Source organism: Rutilus rutilus, assembly GCF_951802725.1.
Source record: "Rutilus rutilus genome assembly, chromosome: 5".
Taxonomy (NCBI): Eukaryota; Metazoa; Chordata; class Actinopteri; order Cypriniformes; family Leuciscidae; genus Rutilus; species Rutilus rutilus.
The window spans coordinates 6,128,593-6,151,225 of NC_140213.1; the positions used below are offsets into that span (position 1 = coordinate 6,128,593).

The 22,633-nt window shown below is 38.6% G+C and overlaps 1 protein-coding gene across 1 annotated transcript in view; it reads left to right on the top strand.

Annotated features, from left to right (window-relative positions):
- Positions 1–22,070, top strand: part of LOC311290557 (myelin-associated glycoprotein-like) — a 51,352-nt gene extending 29,282 nt beyond the window's left edge. The window contains exons 2-8 of the mRNA XM_084409113.1: positions 11,632–11,686; positions 12,466–12,822; positions 14,370–14,678; positions 14,758–15,015; positions 18,496–18,580; positions 18,673–18,695; positions 21,603–22,070. Of these exons, the coding sequence (XP_084265239.1) occupies positions 11,632–11,686; positions 12,466–12,822; positions 14,370–14,678; positions 14,758–15,015; positions 18,496–18,580; positions 18,673–18,695; positions 21,603–21,604 (1,089 nt within the window). The 3' untranslated portion in view covers positions 21,605–22,070. The remainder of the gene's footprint in view (positions 1–11,631; positions 11,687–12,465; positions 12,823–14,369; positions 14,679–14,757; positions 15,016–18,495; positions 18,581–18,672; positions 18,696–21,602) is intronic.
- The last annotated feature ends 563 nt before the right edge of the window (positions 22,071–22,633 follow it).

Consider the following 22,633-nt stretch of genomic DNA (forward strand, 5'->3'; position numbering starts at 1 on the left):
GTAATAAATATTTCACTTCTGCTTTTTGCATAAGACATTTAAGAGAAAGATTGTCAAATCAAACTCTAAATCAATTGTGTAGGTTTGGTTTGAGATGTTTGTTGTGAGAAACTAATCGGGGAACTACTGTTCCCTTTCGAGAACGGTCACTTCGTATTGCGTAGCTAATACACAGTGGGGAAACTCCTTTCCTCGAGAAATATTAAAGCTAATAATTTAAAACGCAGTGTATGGAGCGAATTATGTGCCATAATTAAACAAACAAATCCAACATTTTGCAAACAAACTTGATCTATTTGGCAAAGGAAACCTCGACTCGCAAACAAACAGAAAGCAATGTGCAAGTACAAAGGTCAGTTTGAGTGAAAATGCAGTGGAGTAACAAATATGTATTGTGTTTTACAAATATAAATAAATGAGCCAAGATAATACTTCACAAATAAATACAAACCATCCTACAAATTGCATGTAACCTTTGAACAAATACCCAGGGTTCTCAAGTTTGATCAAAAGCTTGGAGTGAGATCACATGCGGTTAGGGGAGGAGCCATAATGTAGCCCCGCCCCCACCTGTCCCCGCCCCCCAATTTTACCCATTGTTCATAATTAACCAGCACAAATTGAAATTATAACAATTGGTAAATCTGATAAATGACAGAGCAATTCATCACATCAAATATACTATTTAATGTTATATTTCAAAATATACAAAAATATAACAAATTGCTCCAAACAGTTTGGAAAAACAAATCTTTTTGCATTTTGAATGTGTCTAGTCGAAATGGTATAATGATTTATTGTGTGGTGGGACATTGTGAATAAATTACATATTAGAGTATTAAGCTGTGTGTTTGTGTTTGTGTGTGTGTGTACACAAGAGCAGGGCTGGACTGGGACAAAAAAAATCGGCCCTGGCATTTTGGCCCAGACTGGCCCACTATATGATCATAAACACCACCCATCTTTGCACGGCCTTAAATATATGCATACCATCTCCTATTCCTTAAAACCACTAATGCCACGTAATGAGTGAGTAGGAACGAGTGAGAGTTAACAGATGAAATAAGTAAAAATTTGACATTTATTAATACAGTTGAACTATACTCCACAGTGGTGAATCCTAAAACAAGCTAAGCTACATAGCAATACCAGTGTTTCTTACAGGATTTTTGGTAAAACTGTGGTGGGTGGACCTCGGTCCTTCTAGGGAGAGAGGTAAGAAAATTTTGTGCATTTTAATGTTAAATCCATCAATCTGGTGCACTTTGAGAGTTCAAAATTACAAGCTCCAACCCATATTCAGTGTGCAAATTAAACAAAGATAAATTCAAACCTCTTTTAGTTACAGTGTCTACTTACATTACACCTACTACATAATAATGTTATAATATTAATCCAATGACAGTAATAGCCATATTTTGTAAAAACAAATGCACTAAAAAATAAAGGAAACAAAGGAAATAAAGGATTTGTACCAATTTCTATACTTGAAAGAGATAAGCACATGATCTTTTATTTTGACGCAAACTGCATCAAGCTTTTATTTTGGCGGAAAACATGGTTTACAAACGCGTCTCATTAGATTTCTAGTGAATTGCGGTAATCGTCAACTATGCAGATGTGGAAATAATCTGTAACTGGGTTATGGGTTCCTACACTCATGACATGGCCTAAGTGTTTTGAAAGTAGTTCTGCTTACCGTAGGCTCTACACTTTCTCATCTCTCTCCTCCTCCTCACTATCATCATCATCACAGGAGTTGATGAAGGTCAAAAAACATACTGTATATTTTAACACAGTTTACAGTGTCTGCTTTAAGGGCCTGTTTCTATTTGTTCACGCTATTTCTCTGCACATTCCTTGCGTTTCTTCTCCATCTCGCTGACTATTCTGACAGATACACAGTGACACTGCTGCACACACTCGTTTAAAGTTGTGATTGGGCCAGCCCAGTGCCAATCAAGAAAAGAACCAATGGGCCGCTGATCTACGTGTTTCATGGGCTGGTCTGTCAGAAAAAAAACTAACGCTTTTTGACCAATGCATTACACCAGCGCGTTCGCGCGATGTTGTTGGTTACCTAGTAACGAACGTACAGTGCGTGTGCGTGCACACTTTGTGTGCGTGCACCTCGTATACAACGTTATATATAAAGCTTGTAGGACAACTTGGTTGGCATTGCCTTTTCAGCGTGAGAAATACATGGTGTGGCGTGTGAGCGTGTGAACTGGTTGAATTGCGTGTGTCTCACGGCCAATGCGTGAGACTTGAGAACTATGTACCAAATCTAGTGCACACAAATGCATATCTGTCTGTTATGATTGTGCGACACTTGGCTTTTTAAGAGATCTCTCGGCTATTTTCTCACAAATGTGTCCAGGCTGATTTTCCCACAAATGCAGCTAAGCAACTTCCTCTTCTAAAACAGTAGATGGCGCTAAACTAGAGGATTAATTTAGCAGTAGTCTCCCGGAGAAGCACTGATTTGAAACTTGCCTTTGCCAGAGCTGAGGAAAATGACCGGTGAACGGATGTGTTTCTGTCTTTATCTATAATTAACCTTTTTGAGGTTTTCTTTTGCAAAAAGTTTATTGCATTTATTTATATTTGTAAAACACAATACATATTTGTTACTCCACTGCATTTTCACTCAAACTGGCCTTTGTACTTGCACATTGCTTTCTGTTTGTTTGCGAGTCGAGTTTTCCTTTGCAAAGCAGATCGAGTTTGTTTGCGAGTCGAGTTTTCCTTTGCGAAGTAGATCGAGTTTGTTTGCAAAATGCTGGATTTGTTTGTTTAATTATGGCACATAATTCGCTCCATAGCAGTGCAGCTGCACAGCGAACACAGCAGAGTATCTAGCTCGCCCATTGGCTGTGCTGTGTCAACTGCACAACCTATGGCCAAGTGCCTCTGACGCGCGACTCAATCAAATGACTTGGTGCCCAACACGTCAGAGCGCGCCTAAATGAGCGTGGCCTTAGCCTATAAAGGAACCCCATTCTGGCCATTATAGCAGATTCACGTCTCTGACCTCCTCCGAAGCTTCACCATTGAAACAAGATAGAACAGCTAGAGCAAGTATTCACACAGTGGACAGCGCCTTCAACTCACCTCGAAGCCGCTCCTCTTCTGTCGCTGCACTCCTGAGGCCATCCGGCGAGAAAATGCTTTATATCCTTTTATTGCACTGTTGGGTTTGCCGCTGCAACACTCAGTTTCTAAAAGAGTCAAATTGCTAGCGTTGATTGAAATGCCTCGCCCCTCGTGCACCTCGTGCGGAGCACGCCTACACAAGGAAGATGGGCACTCGGAGTGCGCCAGATGCCTGGGACCCTCCCACTCCGAAGCTGCACTCTCTGCCGCGGGCTGCTCTCACTGCGAGAGCCTGCCCACCTCAACGCTGCAGAAGTGGATAGCTCTCTTTCGAGATGGCGACACCGCTCCCCCTGCACTTCCCTTTCCAGGCACTACTTCAGCCGCGGAAGAAGCGCTGCAGCCAACGGCAGCCCGAGCACATGGAGTTAAGCGAGCCCACGCCGGCCACGTCCCCGCATGCCTCGCTTTCTCCATCTCAGTCTCCTTTGCCGGTCCTGTTCACTCAGGCAGACCAACGCCCCCGTCTTCAAGTGGCAGGTCTCGTCTCCTTCGGCGGGTCGGACGAAGAACGCGACGACAGCCTCTCCATCGCTGCGTCTGAGGAAGAGTGGTCGGGCTCGGTTGACCCTGCCCTCTCACAGTCTTGTGCTAGCGCTGCTGCTACCGGGACTAATTCGGATGCTGAGATGCTGCATATCCTCACTGCGGGCGTTTCAGACCTCGGTCTCGAATGGGCTTCGCCTGAGGAGCCACCTAGAAGTGGAACAGGCCCCCCGTCACACCTTTTTTCCCTGAAGTCCACGAAGAACTCAAGAAATCTGAGTATGGCTGAATGCCATACTCAGCATGCACGAGCGCTTCTACTTCCACCACACTCTCCTCTGTTGACGGCATGGTGGAAAAAGGTTACAAGAAGCTTCCTCCGCTCAAAGTAGTAGTTGCTGCCCATCTATGCCTGCCCACTGCTGTTGGCTGGAGATCCAGAGCGGTTCACCCTTCTAAGCCCTACCCGAAATACTTCAGCCCTCGCTGGACGCGCTTTCTCTGCTTCCGGTCAGGCTGCATCGGCTCTGCACACCATGGCGGTGTTGCAGGTGTTTCAGGCCAAGCTTCTCCAGGCAATGGACGAGTCTGGCCCGAACACTGAGGCGTTCCGTGACCTGCGCAGTGCCACAGTCATGCTCGAGCGCCATCTGTGGCTCACAGACATCAAGGAGGCGGATAAAACGGCTTTCCTCGACTCACCTATCTCCGCACCGGTCTCTTTGACCCAGCTGTTAAAGGGTTTTCCGAGAGATTCACCGAAGCACAGAAGTCTTCACAAGCTATGAAGCACTTCCTGCCTAAGCGCTCCAGCTCTGCTTCAAGCCGACAAAGGAGCACGCCGCCTCCCCAGCCAGCGAAACCAGCACCTCGGGTCTCTCAGCCTCGCCCTGCGGCTGATACCCATCATCGCTCAAGTTGAACCCCGAGCCGCCGAAGCCCTCCTAGCCACAGGAGGAAAGAGAGAGGGTCCGAGTCTCGCTCTAGCCGGACCACCCTCGAAAAAAGTTCGTTTAGATCTCGCAGCTCCGTTCAGTTCAGGCGGCCGGAGATTGTTATATTGTAGTCAATGGGCCCGTCGCACTGCACGCGCCTATTCAAACAAATACTGTTTTCACAGCGACCCAAATAAAGCACAAAAAGGACGCAGCATGGACGCACATAAAAACAATCTGAAATATGTTAAATATATAGAATGTGATGTTTTGTCAAAAAAAAAAGGTATATTGAATTATCAACTAAGATGTTATTATAGTGTTTGTTCCAATATTCAAACTAATGAATCCTTAACTTTGGAATACGTATGATAAAATGTACGTATGACACATTTGGGGAGAGGATAAATTCCAAAACTTTCTGTAAATACAGTATGAGAATTAACTGCATAGTAACTAGAAATGTTTACCATGGATATTATACAATTTGCATGCATTCAAAATAAGTCCTCACATTCTTTACTTGTGGTACTCTCAGTGATACATCTGAATGAAAGGCTCATTATGCTGCTCATTATGCAGGTCATTGTCTTCTCAGGTGTGAATTCACGCCCCCACGCATATTGCAAATGTGTCTTACAAAGTTTAAATCAATGTATTGTTTTATGTGAATGATTAGGCAGGATGATTTTCAGATCATTTTGAAGCAAAAACTTCAGGCAACAACATCCATTAGTCAAAAGTCTTGTGGACACATTTAGAATGTGTTTTGTGGCCTTATTTCAGAAACTTACATTTTTTGTTTTTTTTCAATAACCATGCATAAACATTATTCTCTCAAAAATAAAAATGTACATGTTGCTCACATATTATGGTAGCCATGTTTGTGCTAAATAGAGTGTAATTACACCTATGCCATTAATATGTTTATAAGTAACTGAAAAAAGCACAAATGTCAGGGCATGTCAAAACATCTCAAGGACCCCAAAAACACCTTAGACCCCAGAGGGTTAAGCCAAGGCATGGTTATGTACCTAAGGTGCTCTCAACTCCGTTCAGAGCTCAGGTTATTACATTATCAGCACTTCCACCCTCGGAGGACGATGGGGAGGCTAATTTGCTCTGCCCTGTCAGGGCTCTAAAGGTCTACTTGGAGCGTTCTGCGCTGTTTAGGCAGTCAGACAAGCTCTTTGTTTGCTTCGGTGGCCGCACCAAAGTAGCTCCGGTCACGAAGCAGAGGCTATCTAGATGGATAGTGGACGCCATCTCTCTAGCATATGAGGCCGTGGGTCAGGTTGTCCCATAGGCGCTAGAGCCCATTCTACGAGAGGTATAGCCTCTTCGTGGGCTTGGTCTAATGGTGTACCAATTCAAGACATATGTGCAGCAGCCGGCTGGTCCTCACCGTCCACATTTGTGAGATTTTATAATATGGAGGTTCCTTGCCTGCAGGCTCGAGTCCTTTCAGTATGATAATTAGACCCAATGATGTCCAGTCTTATCAGTCTATTATTACTGTCCATAAGCACAATTGTTCTGGGACTTATGTTAGAGCGAGCCTGGCTCTTATGCTCTCTTGATACGCACTCTTGCAATCTGTCAGGATTTGTCGCTTCAGTCGATTTAAAACTGCTATAATGGCCAGAATGGGCTTCCTTTATAGGCTAAGGCCACGTCCCATTTAGGCGCGCTCTGATGTGTTGGGTGCCAAGTCATTTGATTGGGTCGTGCGTCAGAGGGGCTTGGCCATAGGTTGTGCAGTTGCCACAGCACAGCCAATGGGCGAGCTAGACGCTCTGCTGTGTTCGCTGTGCAGCTGCACTGCATTTTAAATTATTAGCTTCAATATTTCTCGAGGAAAGAAGTTTCCCCACTGCGTATTAGCTACGCAATACTCGTTCCCTTACTCTCAGGGAACCGAGGTTCCGTTAGTGACCGAGTACGTTTTCTGTGATAGATTTTCACACCAACAAAGTAAAAAGTTTATTCACGTAGTAAACGCTGGTCTCTTTTGTCTGGGCTGCTGGTCAGTCTCATGGAAAACTTAAAAGGTTAATACTCTCAAAAATGAAAACGGTTTCATTCATTAATTATATGTTTAATTCATGAATAAATGAATTTACTCACCCTCGCCACATGTCATTCCAAACCAGTATGACTTTAGTTTATTTCTTCCGTGGAACATTAAAGGAGATAAAAGTATATAATAGATGGTTTGAAATAAACAAGAATATTTTTTTTTCTGTAGTCATCTAAAAGTGTTAAAAGCATGGACTGTTTTTTCTGCCATTTTTTTTACTTCAAATTTTCTTGGTTGCATCAACGCACAATACAAACCATAAAAATAAAAATAAATAAAAAGTGTGATAAAAAAAGAGCTAATGCCGCAAGGCCCACAGAAGGGGTTTTGTTGGTTTGTTTGTTTTGCCATAATTCAAAAGCCCTCTGGGGACCAAAAACGCGCCCGCGCGTTTTGCTCGTTTTTTTTTTTTTTAGCAATGAAAATAAACACTAAATGCTCTGTTAATTTTGATCTTTCATTTTCGTGTAATACATCAATCGATCCTGTTCAGTTTCAATTTTTTTCTGTATACTCACAATAAAAAAAAAGTGTTTTGCTTTTTGACAAATAAAGAAAAAATAAGATGATGCGATTTCTGGCCTTCTCTCTGTCAGTAAACTCCCGTTTGAAACGCGTTCGAAAATGATCTATAACTCCGCGAAAATTCAGTCAAACAGGCAAACAGACCCACGGGCATAAAGCTTGAGATCGCAGCTTTTAATTGAAGTCATTTATATAAAAAACAAATATTCTTAGTTTCTGTAATCTGTATACAAAGAGAGCGACTCCAGTCGACCTCATTATGAGATGATTCACAGTAATTTGACCACTCCCCGGAGAGCGCGCGCTATTCAAATGCAAATTCTGAGAACCATTTCAGTCTGTGAAACGCCCCCACATCAGCTGTAAACAAAGCGCGTCGCGAGCATGGTCGCGAGTGAGACATTATAGCCTTTATGGAGAAAAGTTTCCACAGTGCTGATGAGGCGAAATATCTCCTGATATGAGCAGCAGATCGCGCTGAGGAGTGAGGTAGGCTGTTTTATTTTCTCAAGTGTGGAATAACGTAACGTTAGTGTAGGCCTCTGGGGCGCTGTAAAGGGGGGGTAAACGATGACGATTCTCGGGGCCCATGACTAAGAGGGGGCCCAGAGAAGCCCCCAATAAAATTGTGGTGCTAAAAAAAAATTAAAAATTATTAACTTTAAATTATTCTATTTGCTGTTTCCTGGTGTCAAATAAATGTATTTGTTTAGGAAACACAAACGTCCGTGGGCCCCCTCCCCCTCTCGATTATCATAAAATGGTTCAGTCCGCCCAAATTGTATCCAGGCAACACAAACAGCTTGACTTCACTTACAGTATATCACCGGTGTGATGAAGTATCATAGAACGGAACGGTTCGTTGGACCATTTTTCCTGCCGACCAAAATTTCACTATTTCAAATGTAGGCGCGTTGCGCGTGGCAAGCGCGCTCATAATGTAAGAGACGCCGGCGCGACCACAACATTGTCCAACATCAAATGTGCAAACGTAATGTAAGCGGAACGAAACTGGGCTACTCGTTATTGTGTGGTTGAAGGACCGCTTATCAGTTTGGACCAGTGCAGCGCGAGCGATCTTGATCAAGCGACACTGTTACTACACAGCGCTAATAAGAGATCCAGTAAAGAAATCATTTTAATTCGCCACAGAAGTAATAACATCGCTACGAGATCTAGTGAGAAACATTCACATTTGTCCGTTTTTAACAGATCAAACAGCGCGTGGAAGCCAGGAAGAAACATTGTGCCATGAATGAACTATCCAGTGTCCACAGATCTGCAACATTCACCATGGACTTACTGTAGTAACACTAACTGCAACCATGGAAGTTTGGCAGGAATAGTAGGCTATAATGGCTTCAAATAACATTACGTCGGTACAATTGCTGCCCTCAAATGTTAATCTGAACTAAAAATAGACCTTTGTTTATAACTACTACAATATTAGGTTACATTTAATTTTTTTCCAAGGAGCTGTTTTGTTTATGCTCCTAAGAAGAGTCTATTATAGCTCCATCATTGGTCAAAGTGTGTTAGTTTTAATAAATAAAATAATAATAATAATAAAAAAATTCTCTGGCATTTATTTCTTTTTGCTGTATCGAAAACGTACCAAACCGTGACACAAGTGTATCGTATTGAACCGAACTGTGAATTTTGTGAACCGTTACACCCCTACTATCTATATCTCTCTTACCTATCTGTCTACCCCTCTGAAACAATGGTTGAAGCAATTTGAATGCTGAGAAACTTTACTAAGACGATTTGAAAAGTTAGTTTATCTGTTTATTGTTATGAATGTTTGATATTTACCAAAAACATCACTTTGCAGTGTTGTTGAATGAGTTTTTTTATAATAAATGTTTTTTAATTTTTAATTAAAACATTTGTTATTAATAGTCATTATTGGGATTTGATCTGGTGTTTTACAACACGCATAATGGGTGCGATGTAGGTCTTAATTTTCATTAAAGTGGTCTTAAAAAGGTCTTAAAAAAGTCTTAAATTTGGGGTGATCAAACCTGGGGAAACCCTGGAAAGAGGCAAAGGGTCGACAGTATGTTACCCAATATTTCACAAGAAAAGGTGGGTTTGTAAGTAGGCCTAAATTGTTAGTGGACCGCCCGTGACAATGATCGTAGCCTACGGCACTTTTCTGTGCATACGCACGCTTTGTACATGAGGCCCCAGGTCTCTACGGTAGCATTTTTCGACAAGTTAGCACGTTTCGATAGAGCAGGGTGCAGCGGGTGCACGGCTTTGCCTCGCATACATACAAATATAAATATATGTGAATAGACTATATGACACATGTACAGCTATGCACAGTATATACATTATACAGTACTGAAGTAGTGCAGTAGCCTATTACAGAGGACAAATTACGGGTGTGGAAATTGTCTGATTGACTTAAATATATGAGAATGATAGTCAAAATACCATAAACCATGATTTTATGTAAATTAATATGAAAAAAGTCTCAGCTGTGTTGGGGGCCCTGTCAAGATTCTTTTCATGGGGCCCAAAATCCTTAGCAGCGCCCCTGGTAGGCCTGTAAACCGCAAAAAGATGAATCGCATTTCTATAATATGACTCGCGTTTCTGTGAGATGAATGAAGGGTACATATTTGTAAAGAGTGTTTAGCCTAAATATGAATCGCGTGTCTGTGTGTGAAAGAATAAACTGCTTTGCCATAGCCTACTGAGATGAGTAAAAATCGACTGGAATATGTTGAAATAAAATGTATTTGTATAAGCAACGTAAATTAACATTTATATGCCCTGATATTTCAATAAAACAACGTTAGTCAGGCGTTAGTTACACTATTTTTGTCAAAAATAAAGTCATAGACTAAGATGTTAGATGTTCCAATGTTGGCTATATTCAAACTAATGAATACATATGATAAAATGTAGGCCTATAATCTTTTTTTTCTTTCTTTTTTTTTTTTACAAAGAAAGAGTACACTTGAAATATTGTTGAAATTGTAATTATTGTTGTAATTGTAACATTTTTAATAAAATAGCTAAACATATTTACAAGATAGATGTAAGCGAAATCTTAAATGGTCAATATAAGTATTCTTCTATATAGGCATTGTCCTTGCATTGTGGCTCAGTCAGTGTCACACCTGAATGAATGGCTAATTATGCAGAGTCATTATGCAGAGTGGGTGGGACAACCCAGGTGTACTCCTTCACGCCCCCCAGGTGTACTCCTTCACGCCCCCCTCGCATATTGGCTTTCCAAGCAAAACCTGTTTTACACCATTTAAATCAATGTATTTTTTTTTGTGAACGATAAAGCAAGACTATTTTCACATAATTTTGAAGCCAGTACTCAAAGGTACAACATCAATTAGACAAAAGTCTTGTGGACACATATTTAATATGTGTTTTGTGGTCTTAATTCAGCCACTTTCATTTTTATTTTTTTCAATAACCACGCATAAACATTATTCTCTTAAAAATACAAACATCTACATACACGTTGCCCGCATATTTTGGTAGCCCTGTTTGTGCTATATAGAGTGATTTTACACCTTTGCCATTAACATGTTTATAAATAACTGAAAAAAGCACAAATTTCAAGGCATGTCAGAACATCTCAAGGGCTCCAAAAACACCTTGGTCCCCAGAGGGTTAAACCCGGTTTCACAGACAAGGATTAAGCCAGGATTAGGCCTTAGTTCAATTAGGACATTTAAGTGCCTTAGATAAAAACGTTACTGGTGTGGATCTTGAGACAAAACAATAGCAGTGACATATTTTAGGATATGTCAGTGCAAGTTGCTTTCAGTTAAAACGTGTATTTTAGTCTGAGACTATAGGCTATAGGCTTTACAGTTTATAACATCAAGAGCAAGATCAGGGTATTAGGTTAGACAAAAATATTAAAACAGTTGGCATATCAGCAACACTGCAACATTATGAATTTATGAATTATTGATCTGCAGTATTAACAATAACATATTTGGCTACAATGTAACAAATTCCTCTGTATTATGTTCTTTTTTTTCATCCCATCCTGCTCTTTTCATTCATCTCTTGGTTTCTTGTTCTTTCTGATGTTTTCATTTCTTTAACTGGGAACTCTTGATTTTTATGCACACCAAAGTCCTGGCTGAAACCTTAAACTCAAAATGAAATAAATGAGAAAAACATTTTACTTCTGCTTTTTGCATTGAAGGCGTTGTCAAATGTCTTATTTAGAGCTTGCAACATATTTTTCTGATTCAAATGAGATCTTCCATCTGTGGTAAAATGACTTCACCACAACTGAAGTAAAGGTCATTCTTATCGGGGTCGCTCATTAAAATCTATTTGAGGTAAACTATCAAATGTGTTTTAAATTAGAAATTATTTAATTGTAAACTGTTACAACTGTCAAGACAAATGACTATAAAAAAGATGCTACATTTAATCTTCATTATTTCTACACATCAGGTGATTCTCAGAATGATTGCTGCGGATTTTCTTGTATTCAGCACCATTCTATCAGGTTGGTCTTTTTTATGTTTTCATTAAGAATATAATTGAACTAACAATGACCTCAACCTCAAAAAAAAAAAAAATGATAATAATAATAATAATATTAATAATTGGACACTAATGTCATACTTGAAAATGTCTGAAATTCATTTAATTAGATCAGCAAACAAATAATGCAAACAAATAACACTTTACAATAAGGTTTCATTATATAACATTAACATTTAACATGGACTAAGAATGAACTATACGTCTACAACTATTAATCTTGACTAATGTTCATTTCAATATTTACTAGTACATTATTAAAATCAAAAGTTGTATTTGTTAATATTAGTTGATGCACTGTGAACTAACATGAACAAACAATGAAAAACAGTTTTTATTAACTAACATTAACAAAGATTAATAAATACTGTAACAAATGTTTTGCTCATTGTTAGTTCATGGTAGTTAATGCATGTTTATCATAGACTCCTAAAATTAAAGGTTCCAAAAAGGTTCATGGAACCAAAGGTGCCAAACCTTTATTTTTAAGAGTGTATATGAAGTGTACATGTGCTCTATTGTGACAACCAGAAAGTTCATTTTGAACCCTAACAAGCTTCATTGAGTGAAATGCGTTGACTGAAAAGTGTTCTTGTGCTATTTTCTTTCAAATAAATCTAGGCTATATAGTCTATAATGCATACATGTAGCCTATACATTGTTAATTGTGGCATAATTGTCAAAATATTTTTGAGGGACAATGTATATGTATATGTTCATTATAGCACATTTGTATTCCAGCTTGGTGTAATGGCATGAAAATGACGGTCCCCAAAACCCTAAACGCCACCAGCGGCTCCTGCCTTTTGATTCCCTGCCGATTTGAAATTTCAATGGAGAATGAAGAATATCTTGACCTTTCACCAAACGCAACCTGGAGACGAGGATCTCTGTGGTCATTCTATGATACAGAGGATTTTACCAACGCTCACCGACAGAAGGAACCGCTGATAAAGGTGGTGGGGGACTTACGAAAGAAAAACTGCACTTCTGTCATGATGAATCTCACCAGCCTGCATTCAGATCGCTACTTCTTCAGGGTTTCATCTGAGGGGTTTAGTGTGACTGGAGCTAAAGCTGTGCAGATAAAGGTGTCAGGTAAGGCAGTGCAAATGTTCCAGGAAGAATCAGACATTACTTTTCAGTTTAAGCGGTTTGTGGCATCACATCTTTGAAAAATGTTCAGAGTTTTACGGGGCACATAGTAGCTAGCTATAAGCAACTTACATTTTAGGTCAAACATTGCCACTAATTTTGTGTATTTTTGCTCCCAAAACACAGTTGAGTTTTGTTTGTGTCGGAGTGCCAAAATTGTACACACAATGATGGAAATCAACCCGCGGCAAAAAAAATGTTTTCCTGCGGCAACATCCTCTCCTTGGGTCGTTTTGACATATTAACATTTTTATGAATTGAGTGTTCATCGGAGTGATCCAAGACCTTTGGACTTTTGTCTCACTTAAACTTGGAATTCATACAAAAATTGGTTGTAATAAAAATAGTAGGCTACCAAATCCTTCCCTCACGGGTCAATTTGACCCCCATAGGAATGAATGAGAAAGTGGTGATTTATTTATTTATTTTTTGTCTAAAATAATCCAGAACAAACACACACAAATGAAGGCATGAGTAAAACCTTGAAGAATATTTGAATATGCTGATTTTCATTCAGAATATAAAAAAATAAAAAACTGTTACAGCTCCAAAAATGCTGTTGATAATTTCACCATTCATTTTGCATTTGTGTGGGGGTGGGTTGTTCTGCATTGTAAATCCCTGCTGTCCACTCTACTTAAAAAAAATAAAAAATGCTTAAAATGCCCACTTATTTCCAAAACAAAAATAAATTGTAATGTCTAAATATATAATCTACATGAATGCACACTGAAGCAAAACGACTTCAAATGGGACATTTGCTCCATCTAGTGGCAAGAGTCATTAAATATCACGTTGTTATTTTTTTTTTTTTTTCACAGTAGGTCAGCAGACTGATGAGATATTTTGACCTGATTTACCAGGGTTATGCATTGAGTTATTTTGTATTTAAGTGAAATAATGTGATAATGTGCTTATTTATATTAAAATTATTTATAAAATCTAATAATTTAGAGGTAAAAAATAAATAATTGCAAATAAAAAAATAAATGCATTAAATGCATTTAACCTTATCAAATTATATAAGCTTTCTGGACAAAAATAATAATTATACTTTTTTTTATTTCTTCTCATGACATTCTCACATCCTTATTAATGCAGAAAATGCTCTCACCCTGTGCTCAATGGAGTTGTCTTTAAAGACTTTCCCTTGGTGCCTTATACTGGCGTATGATACTTCACGATATGGAAAAACAAAAAGTTTTCTTTACGTCATTCACACAGACTATGTTAGCTGTTCTTAGCTGCGAACTAGATCAGACACGTATGAGGTCTGCTTTTCCAAAAGTCTTTATCAGTTGTACTGTTATCTTATCAATTAACTGAGAAATGTATCCTGTAAAAAAATAAAAAATAATAATAATAATATTACCTAATTACACGTTAACAAGGGCATCTTGAAATAAAGTGTAATTATTTGTAAATGCTCAAAGTTTCTATACAAATGAATACCATTACCATCACTCTTTCTCCTCTTCATATTCTGATAGATTCGTTGGCTGAGCCGTATGTGATTGTGCCGGGACTCAGGGAGGGTGAGGTGGGGAATCTGACTTGCACTGTTCCAGCGCCTTGCCCCAGTAACTCTCCAAATGTAACATGGGATCCTGCATTTGGCGGGAACATAACACAATGGACACAGCTGAATGCTGATGGGACACAGACTGTTTCTGCCATTTTGAACTTCGTCCCATCGTTCCACCATCATGAGCTGAAAGTGAACTGTGTTTCCATCCATCTGCTAGACAGACAGGACAAACCCCTGCTCAGCCACAAGACCATCATCCTCAATGTGGAGTGTGAGGTTTTAACCCAACACAGTTTGCAGCTTTTCTCTTTTTATGAAAATGCTCAGTTTCTTCTCTTTCTGGCCCACAGATCCTCCTAAGGAAACACAGATCTCTGTTACAGGCTCAGTCTGGCTTGGTGATAATGTAACCCTTACCTGCCAAAGTAATGCCAACCCTCCAGCGGTCCACAGGTGGTTCATGAAGAAGGAAGGTATAGTGGAAGAAGTGGGTGCCTCGCGTGTGCTTTCCTTTACTGCGACCCATAATAATAGTGGGGAATACATTTGTGAGGCACAAAACCTACATGGTGCAGGGAACTCCACAATCCTACAGATCACGGTCCCAGGTCAGTCTGTGCTTGAGACGGTAGAGCAGGGTTCCCCAAATCCTGCCCAGGAGGGTTGCTGTCCTGCAGAGTTTAGTTCAGATCCTAATCAATCTCACCTACCTGCAATTTTCCTAGTATCTAGTAGTACCTACTCTAAAGACCTCAGCTGTGTCCCAATTCAGAGGCTGAATCATTCACAGGTCGCATTAGAAGGCCATTGCTTCACCACGACGCGACTGAGGCTGTCCCAATTCAAAGGCTCCTTCAGATGCGGCCTCCAAATGTGTCCTTCGTTTCCCATGAAATGAAGGATACAACTCTTTGTGCGCTGGTGACTACAGGATTGTTTTGAGAGAATTTGCTGAATTACACTTTTAAACATAAGCATTGGGTTTCAGCTTACTCATATATAATGATGCAAATGTAAAAATAGAACAAAAAAACTCTAAAGCAGTTCAAATGTTGACTTATATATTACTAAGATGCAATTATATATATAGTTTATACCAGTAGGGATTTTCCCCTATAATGTAAAAAAAATAATGGTCAAATATTTACTATTGTGTTAATATTTTATTGACTAAAAATGCGTTAGAAAACGTTCATCTCAAAGACGAGTTCGTTCAGAATCAGTTACATATAGCAGGTCGGCTGACTCGATTTCCTTCTCATACATTCCCGTAGCGTCACAGTGCATTTCCCTGTTGAAGCCCAGCGTCCATTGACTTCAGTGGGGCTGCTTTGAACAGTTTTTTTTTCAGTGCTTCTAAACTAGACGGTAAGTGGATAAATGCTGTGATTATGTCCCGCCCACGGACGCTCAGCGTCTCTGGGGTGAATGGAGGAGTGGGCTGGCCTGGACTCCGGGCTTCTGCGTGATGATTGGAGGGTCTGTTGAAAGGCTGCATCTCCTTTTGATTGACAGCGATTTCATACAATAAAAAGTAGCTGATTCTGAAGTTATTCAAGCTCAGTCCCATCGCGGATTATTTCAAATGTAATTGAAAAACAAAATGCTGCAACCTATTTCTTGGTATTTGCTAGTCGAAATTGCTAGCCAATTTTCATAATACATTTCACACAATTCTACATTTATACCTTTATTATATTATTACTTATTATATTTTTTTATATTATTAAAATAATACAAAAATATATTATTATTAGTAGTAGTAGTATTATTATACTTTATTATATTATTATTTAGACCTTTATTATATTATTACATTTATACAATTATATTTAACTCTGCTGGCCATTGAGAGGACACTGGTCAAGTCACTGCAAAAGACGCCTAGTTGGCACGACAGGGTCACAGAGCATTTTCTTGAAAAGGAACGTAGAATTTACGTATAAATAGATGGACAATTTTCATGATGTAGGCCGAAAATTAGCTTCCCCTCTTTGAAAGACCAGCAGCCGCCACTGGTTTATACTCTTTGCTATATACAGAAATGGACCATTGTGAACATATTTAGACTGTTTGTGAACCCTGTTTTGTTTTCAGACAGTTTAAAGGGTACATAACACACACAGTTTCTGCCAATCTCATGTAAATCTTGAATACCTACAGAGTAGTATTGAATCCTTCATATCTCCGAAGAGTCTGAAGTTTGATCAGATTTATAAAAGATAGATACAGCTGCACCGGTTCTTTCCGAAAACAGTCGAGCTCCTGGAGGCATGCTGTGGGCGGAGCTAAAGAGTCACAAGCACGGACTGGTTTTAAAATAAAAATAAAAATGGACACTTATGGTGGTCAGCTAAACAAATCTATTTAAACACACACAATACATTGTCACACTTTCCCTGGATAACTTTTGATTTACTAAACATTCGTGTTGTTTACATTATATGCACTTGCTCGCCGATTGCCAGCAAAACACAGACATTTGATGCAGTTTTACCGCCTGCAGTTCCGACTCACGACCGGGATATTGTATCGCTGAGACCGCTCCATCTTTCAGTTTCAAACGATCTGCAAATTCAGGGTCGAACTGGGCCTTGTTTATAGAACATTCGTCACCGAAATGTTGTCACCGAAACACACTTGGCACAACTCCGTTGCTGCCCCGGAAAAACAAACTGCATTCACTGTTTCCCTAACGCTGGGTTCTTTGGGAAGCTGAACAAGATTGACTTTCCCTCACAACCAAAAATACTCTTCTTTGATGACATTGTTGATTTTGTGGTCTAAAAACAATCTTTTTTTTTTAACTTTGGCCATGTTTAGCATGAGAATCCAACTCTTTAACAGTGTAAATATATCAGAATGTGTGAAATAGTGTTAGACATCCCCTTTAATATAACTTTCAAAAACTCAACAGCAGCTGTCACAATTGCTAGGCGTCAAGAACAATCCTCCGTAGGCTAGACCGTCCCATTTAACAACGCTCGTTCTGATCTTCGTGGCCTTTGAAGGACGCAGCCTCTGAATTGGGACACAGCTCTTGATTAGCTTGTTCAGGGGCCAGTTGCACCAACTGTCCGTAAGTTACAACTTAGCCTAGTTTTGACGTAAATGGACACTAAGTTACGACTTACGCACTTCTAAATATTTTTGCGTTGCACCATTAAAGTTAGTTGAAGCGTAACTCTGCGTATAAACTAAATATTTACGGCAGCCTCCGATCAGTTGGAATAAAATATTAGACCGACTGAACTGCATCAATAAGCTCTTCTTTTACCTGACAGACTTCAATTCTTTAGACATATATGATAATGCTGACATTTACACTCGCTTACATTTTAAGAGAGAACATTATGTGAAAAGATTACTTTGTTAGCGCCTCTTTAACATTAACCTGTCCTGAACAGCCCGCTGCTGTGAGCATCTGTCCATGTTGTGCATGTCAAATATCAGTCATAATCAATAAACGTAATTTCTTGTTTTTTGTATCAATATTTATTTATTGATCCTTATTCATTTCATTTCAAATACAGTTTCTGAATGTTATTTACATATAAAAACACTTATGTTATTAATGATCAAGTAGGCTATCATATTTAATGGAAACTTATTTTTACCGTTAGTAACGTGAGGCAAAAGAAGTTAGAATGAAGGATAAACTGAAATTCACGGCATTTCAACACAACTTTTGCTCACGTATTTGAAGGCTGCTATTGGATCATCGAGGCGAAACGTCATATGCGACTACGCATTACTTTACGGAGAGCTTACGACCTAGCAACGTTCTGCCTTACGTACAAATGGTACAACGGAATAAAGTACAGAGTTAGTTACAAACTTGCTAGTAGTTACTAAACCTCTAGTGTGGACTTTACGTTCCAATTTAAGAAAGAACTTACGAACGGCTGGTGCAACCCTACCCAGGTGTGTTTGTTTGGGTTGGAGCTAAAATCTGCAGAGCAGTGGCTCTCTAGGACCGGATTTGAGGAACCCTGCTGTACAGATTCACCATGTATTTGTGCATTACTGTCATTACTGAAATGAACAGGAACAAAAGCCATGTTTGTCAGTTCTCTTTGTTTTTGCAGGCATATCATTCACTGCTTTCCTCGCAGTTTTGGCACTGTTCTCATTGCTTTTATTTGTACTTCCTATTGTTCTGATTTACAGAAGGTAGGATCCTACTAGAAATTTAAATGAAATAAAATATTTTATACATTATTTGAGATAAATGAGAATGTTTTCTTTTTTTTTGGTATATGCAGGTGCAAAAAAAACACACAAAAGTGTAAGTATCTTGATATGTTTCTCATGAAGTGATTTAGATAGATAGATAAAACATGTTTTCACTATTCTTAGTCCATTTGTTTTCTGAAATAGACTGTAAATTTGACTGTAAAAGTTACAAAACTTCAGTGTGAGGTCTTGGCAAGGCAAACAACTGTAAAAAATTGCTGTAAAAAAACGGCATTAAAACAGCATTTTTTCCCATTAAAACAGCAATATACCGTCGAAAAAATGCATTCTAGGTGATATTTGGCTTTTTCGAGAAAGTAGCCTACAGGAATATACTGTGAATTAACAGCGCTCAAAGTTGACACTCAGCGGCTGTGTTCCAAATCACACACTATACCCTCATTCACTATTCCCTACATTAGTTCACTAAAATAGTCCACTTGAAGGAGTGAATGAAAACAAGTGAGTTAATTTGGAGACTGATGAACACCTGCTGTTAACAAGCAGAATCACTGAAGGAAAGAAAAAATAAGAAATCAACTGAAGTTAAAATACGTTAAATCTCTAAAGATCTCGGCAGAGGAGGATTAAACAACTCCACAAACAGAATCACCAGCTTGATTTATTACTAACCAGATTGACTTTATTTCTGTCAGATGTCTACATAAGTTCTTATTAAAAGGTGACAGAGGTTTAGATTAGGGCTGGGCGATATATCGCATGACATTGTTATGCGCATCTCGTCAGTAAAGCCGGTTCCTTGATTAGTAGTAAATCGCCATCACCTGCTTTCAGATGGAGCGGCATTTACAACACAGTGCCGTAGTTCACTGACAAGCTGAGCCATATCGCATTAATTATCGCAGGCGACACGTCGGCTCTGAAAGCAGGTGATGGCGATTTACTACTAATCACGGAACCGGCTTTACTGACGAGATGCGCATAACAATGTCATGCGATATATCGCCCAGCCCTAGTTTAGATGTTATTTTATTTCCATTTGATGTTACCATGATGGTGATCAGTGTTTGCTTTTGTTGGGCTCTTAACCTTTGACTGTTGAACATTAGTTTTTCTTTGGCTGCTGTAACTGTGTTTAAAATACATTTGCTATGGCAAAGAAGCTGAAAGAAAACAGGATCAGATGACAGTGACTGTTTGTTAATAGTCACAATCGTCATCTAGTGGCCAGATTCACTGATCTCATTTATTGTCTAATGTATTTATATGGGTGATGTTTTGTATTTTTGATTGTGGTGTCACTGTGACTTTACAGATAGAGATCTATCAGAGTTTTGACAATATGAAGGATTTAAAAAAACAGTTAATGCTCTAAACATTTTTAACTTCTATATCAGCCAGACACACAGACATCAAGACTCGGCATGTGAATCTCAACAATGGTGACAATCAAAAGTTTAATGCTGCAATGCATGATGGGTACCAGCATAGTACAAAAAAAATCGTCCATGACTCCCAGCATGCATTGTGGCATGAATAAATTATGCAGCTGAATTGTCTGGTTATTTTCTTTAATTTTTACATTTTGCTTTTCATTTTTTCTATTGGTTTTGTGTTGAGTTTTAGTTGCGTGTTTTGTGAGTTGATATCTTTTTTGTTGATTGTCACCATTGTTGAGATTCATTGGCTGATTGGCTGATTCTTGATGTCTGTGTGTGTCTAAATGAAGCCATAGTTAAAAACATTTTAGTGAACGAGGAGTTTTAAAATCCTTCATAACTTATTGCGTAGCTCTGCTTGATCTTTTGCTATAGTTTCACAGTGTAGTAATATAAAATTAGGTGCGTTAAAACAACATTTCCCTTTTGATAAGGGATTAGACACGGGATAAGATCCAAACATCATGTGATGACGTCAAAATCAAAACATAACCAGCAACATCTGATCTCTTTTTTGTTGGTTTTGTTTCTGCCACAACAAATGTGTCTTAAAAACACACAGTAACAGCAGCCAAAGAAAAAGCTAATGTTAAAGTCAAGGGTCAAGAGCCCAACTAAAGCAAACACTGATCTCCATAATGGTGACGTCAAATTAAACAAAACAACATCTAAACCTCTGTTAATTCTCAGTAGGAATTTCTGTAGATGTATGCAAAAATAAATAAAGTCAATCTGGTTAGTAATAAGTGAAGCTGGTAATGCTGTTTTTTGGAGTTGTTTAATCCTCCACTGCTGAGATCTTGAGAGATTTAATGTCTTCTGTTAATATTTCACTGAAATATTAGTGAAAGTTCATTGAAAAAAGTTATGCGAAGTCAATAACTGAAAAGGAGAGTAAATATTAAATTGAAGTGTTTTATGTGTTTTTGCACAAGATGATATAGGAGAGATCTGTTAGTGTAATTAATTCGTTTTGTGGGTCACCAGTGTGCTGGAGAGTAGAGCCTGTGCTTCAGTCAAAGATGAGCAGAGAAACACTGATGTTTTGCTGCCTGTTGCTTTATTTAAAAGCAGTAACTGTGTAGTTGCTGATGCAGTGACAATCTCCTTGCTAAGTACTTTAGCACATACTTGTGTGCTTTTGTTCGCTAAATACGAACCGCAAAGATTTGAGTTAAAGTTGAATTAATTCACTTTTACACATTATGTTTGCAGTTTTATATTAAGAGATATTCCTTTTCAGTGGACTCAAATGAATTAAGTTCACAGTTTTTAAACTAGTATTTTTAGCAATTGTTTTTAGTTTTTAGCAATCGGTTTCCCCTACGGAGAAAAGGAGAGCTGTAAATTAACGGTAGAGAGCTGTAAATTAACAGTACATTGCTGACAAACACAGTAGATTACCGTTACTTTACAGCACACTGAAACTGGGCTAATACTGCAGTGTTACACATGATGAGTGCTTCATTGCTTTCAGAACAATGTTATGTTGTGAGTGAATTATCATAAAGCTAACAGAGTAAGTACAAGTTCACAGCTCATGTATTAATGCATTTCAGGAAACAAACCAAGATCAGGACATTTATGCCAATGTGTCAAGTGCAACAAAAAGCCATCAGCTTCAGTCAAATACATATGAAAATAAGGAGACCTGCACCGTTAACCCTGAATGCACATTCAAAAAGAATCTCTCCTACGAAGACATTTATGCAAACTGTTGAAGTGAGAAGTGGAATATGGATCACCACTGAACAATTAGTCTACTTTCTGCATGCCAGTAATGATCATTTTAATAAGCATCAGCATATTTAACTTCCCATCTGTTATGTTCAAAACTATATATCATTGCTACTTGCTTTCTCCTTTTAAAGAATGAAAACCCTCCAATAATTATAATTCAACTCTGAATACTTGACTGTATGTTTCTATTTTTATTTTTGTGATACATTCACAAAATGTATTTTTGTATGGTTATATTTTGTGATAATTCTTTTCTCAATTAAAGAATTTAAAGTCTCTATGAAATCAAATTTGAGTTCCTTTTTTTTTATGGAATATTATATTTTTTATTATAAATGATTTACCTTTTCACCATTATTTATTTATTTTAATTAATCATTATTAGCGTCATTATTATTATTATTTTTTAATTGATGTGCCGAGGGCACATCTTTAATAAGAATTTCTTGCCAAATCTCTTCTCTGATGAGTGTTTATTGCCGCAAAGGTAAATTACCGTTACTCACACAAACTGTCACTCACATGAGATCACAGCAATAGCAAACCACAACCATCCAATCAATTCCCCATGGACAAAATCAAGCCCCGCTCTACATTTTTTGTTCCTTGTTTGAGATGCCGTTTCATTCAAATATATGTTACAAATACAATAGGGTAGAAAAAGACTACCACAACTTCCATTTCATGACAAATGGGTCATTTTTTCATTCTTTCATACACCAAGTAGTAAGGATTATTTAGATCTTATGTGATTTACACCTATTTACACAAGCAAAGTACAAATTCCCCCCAGAACATCCTGCAGTTAAGAGCCGTTCAGGCAGATATGCAGAACAAATGGCGGTGAATG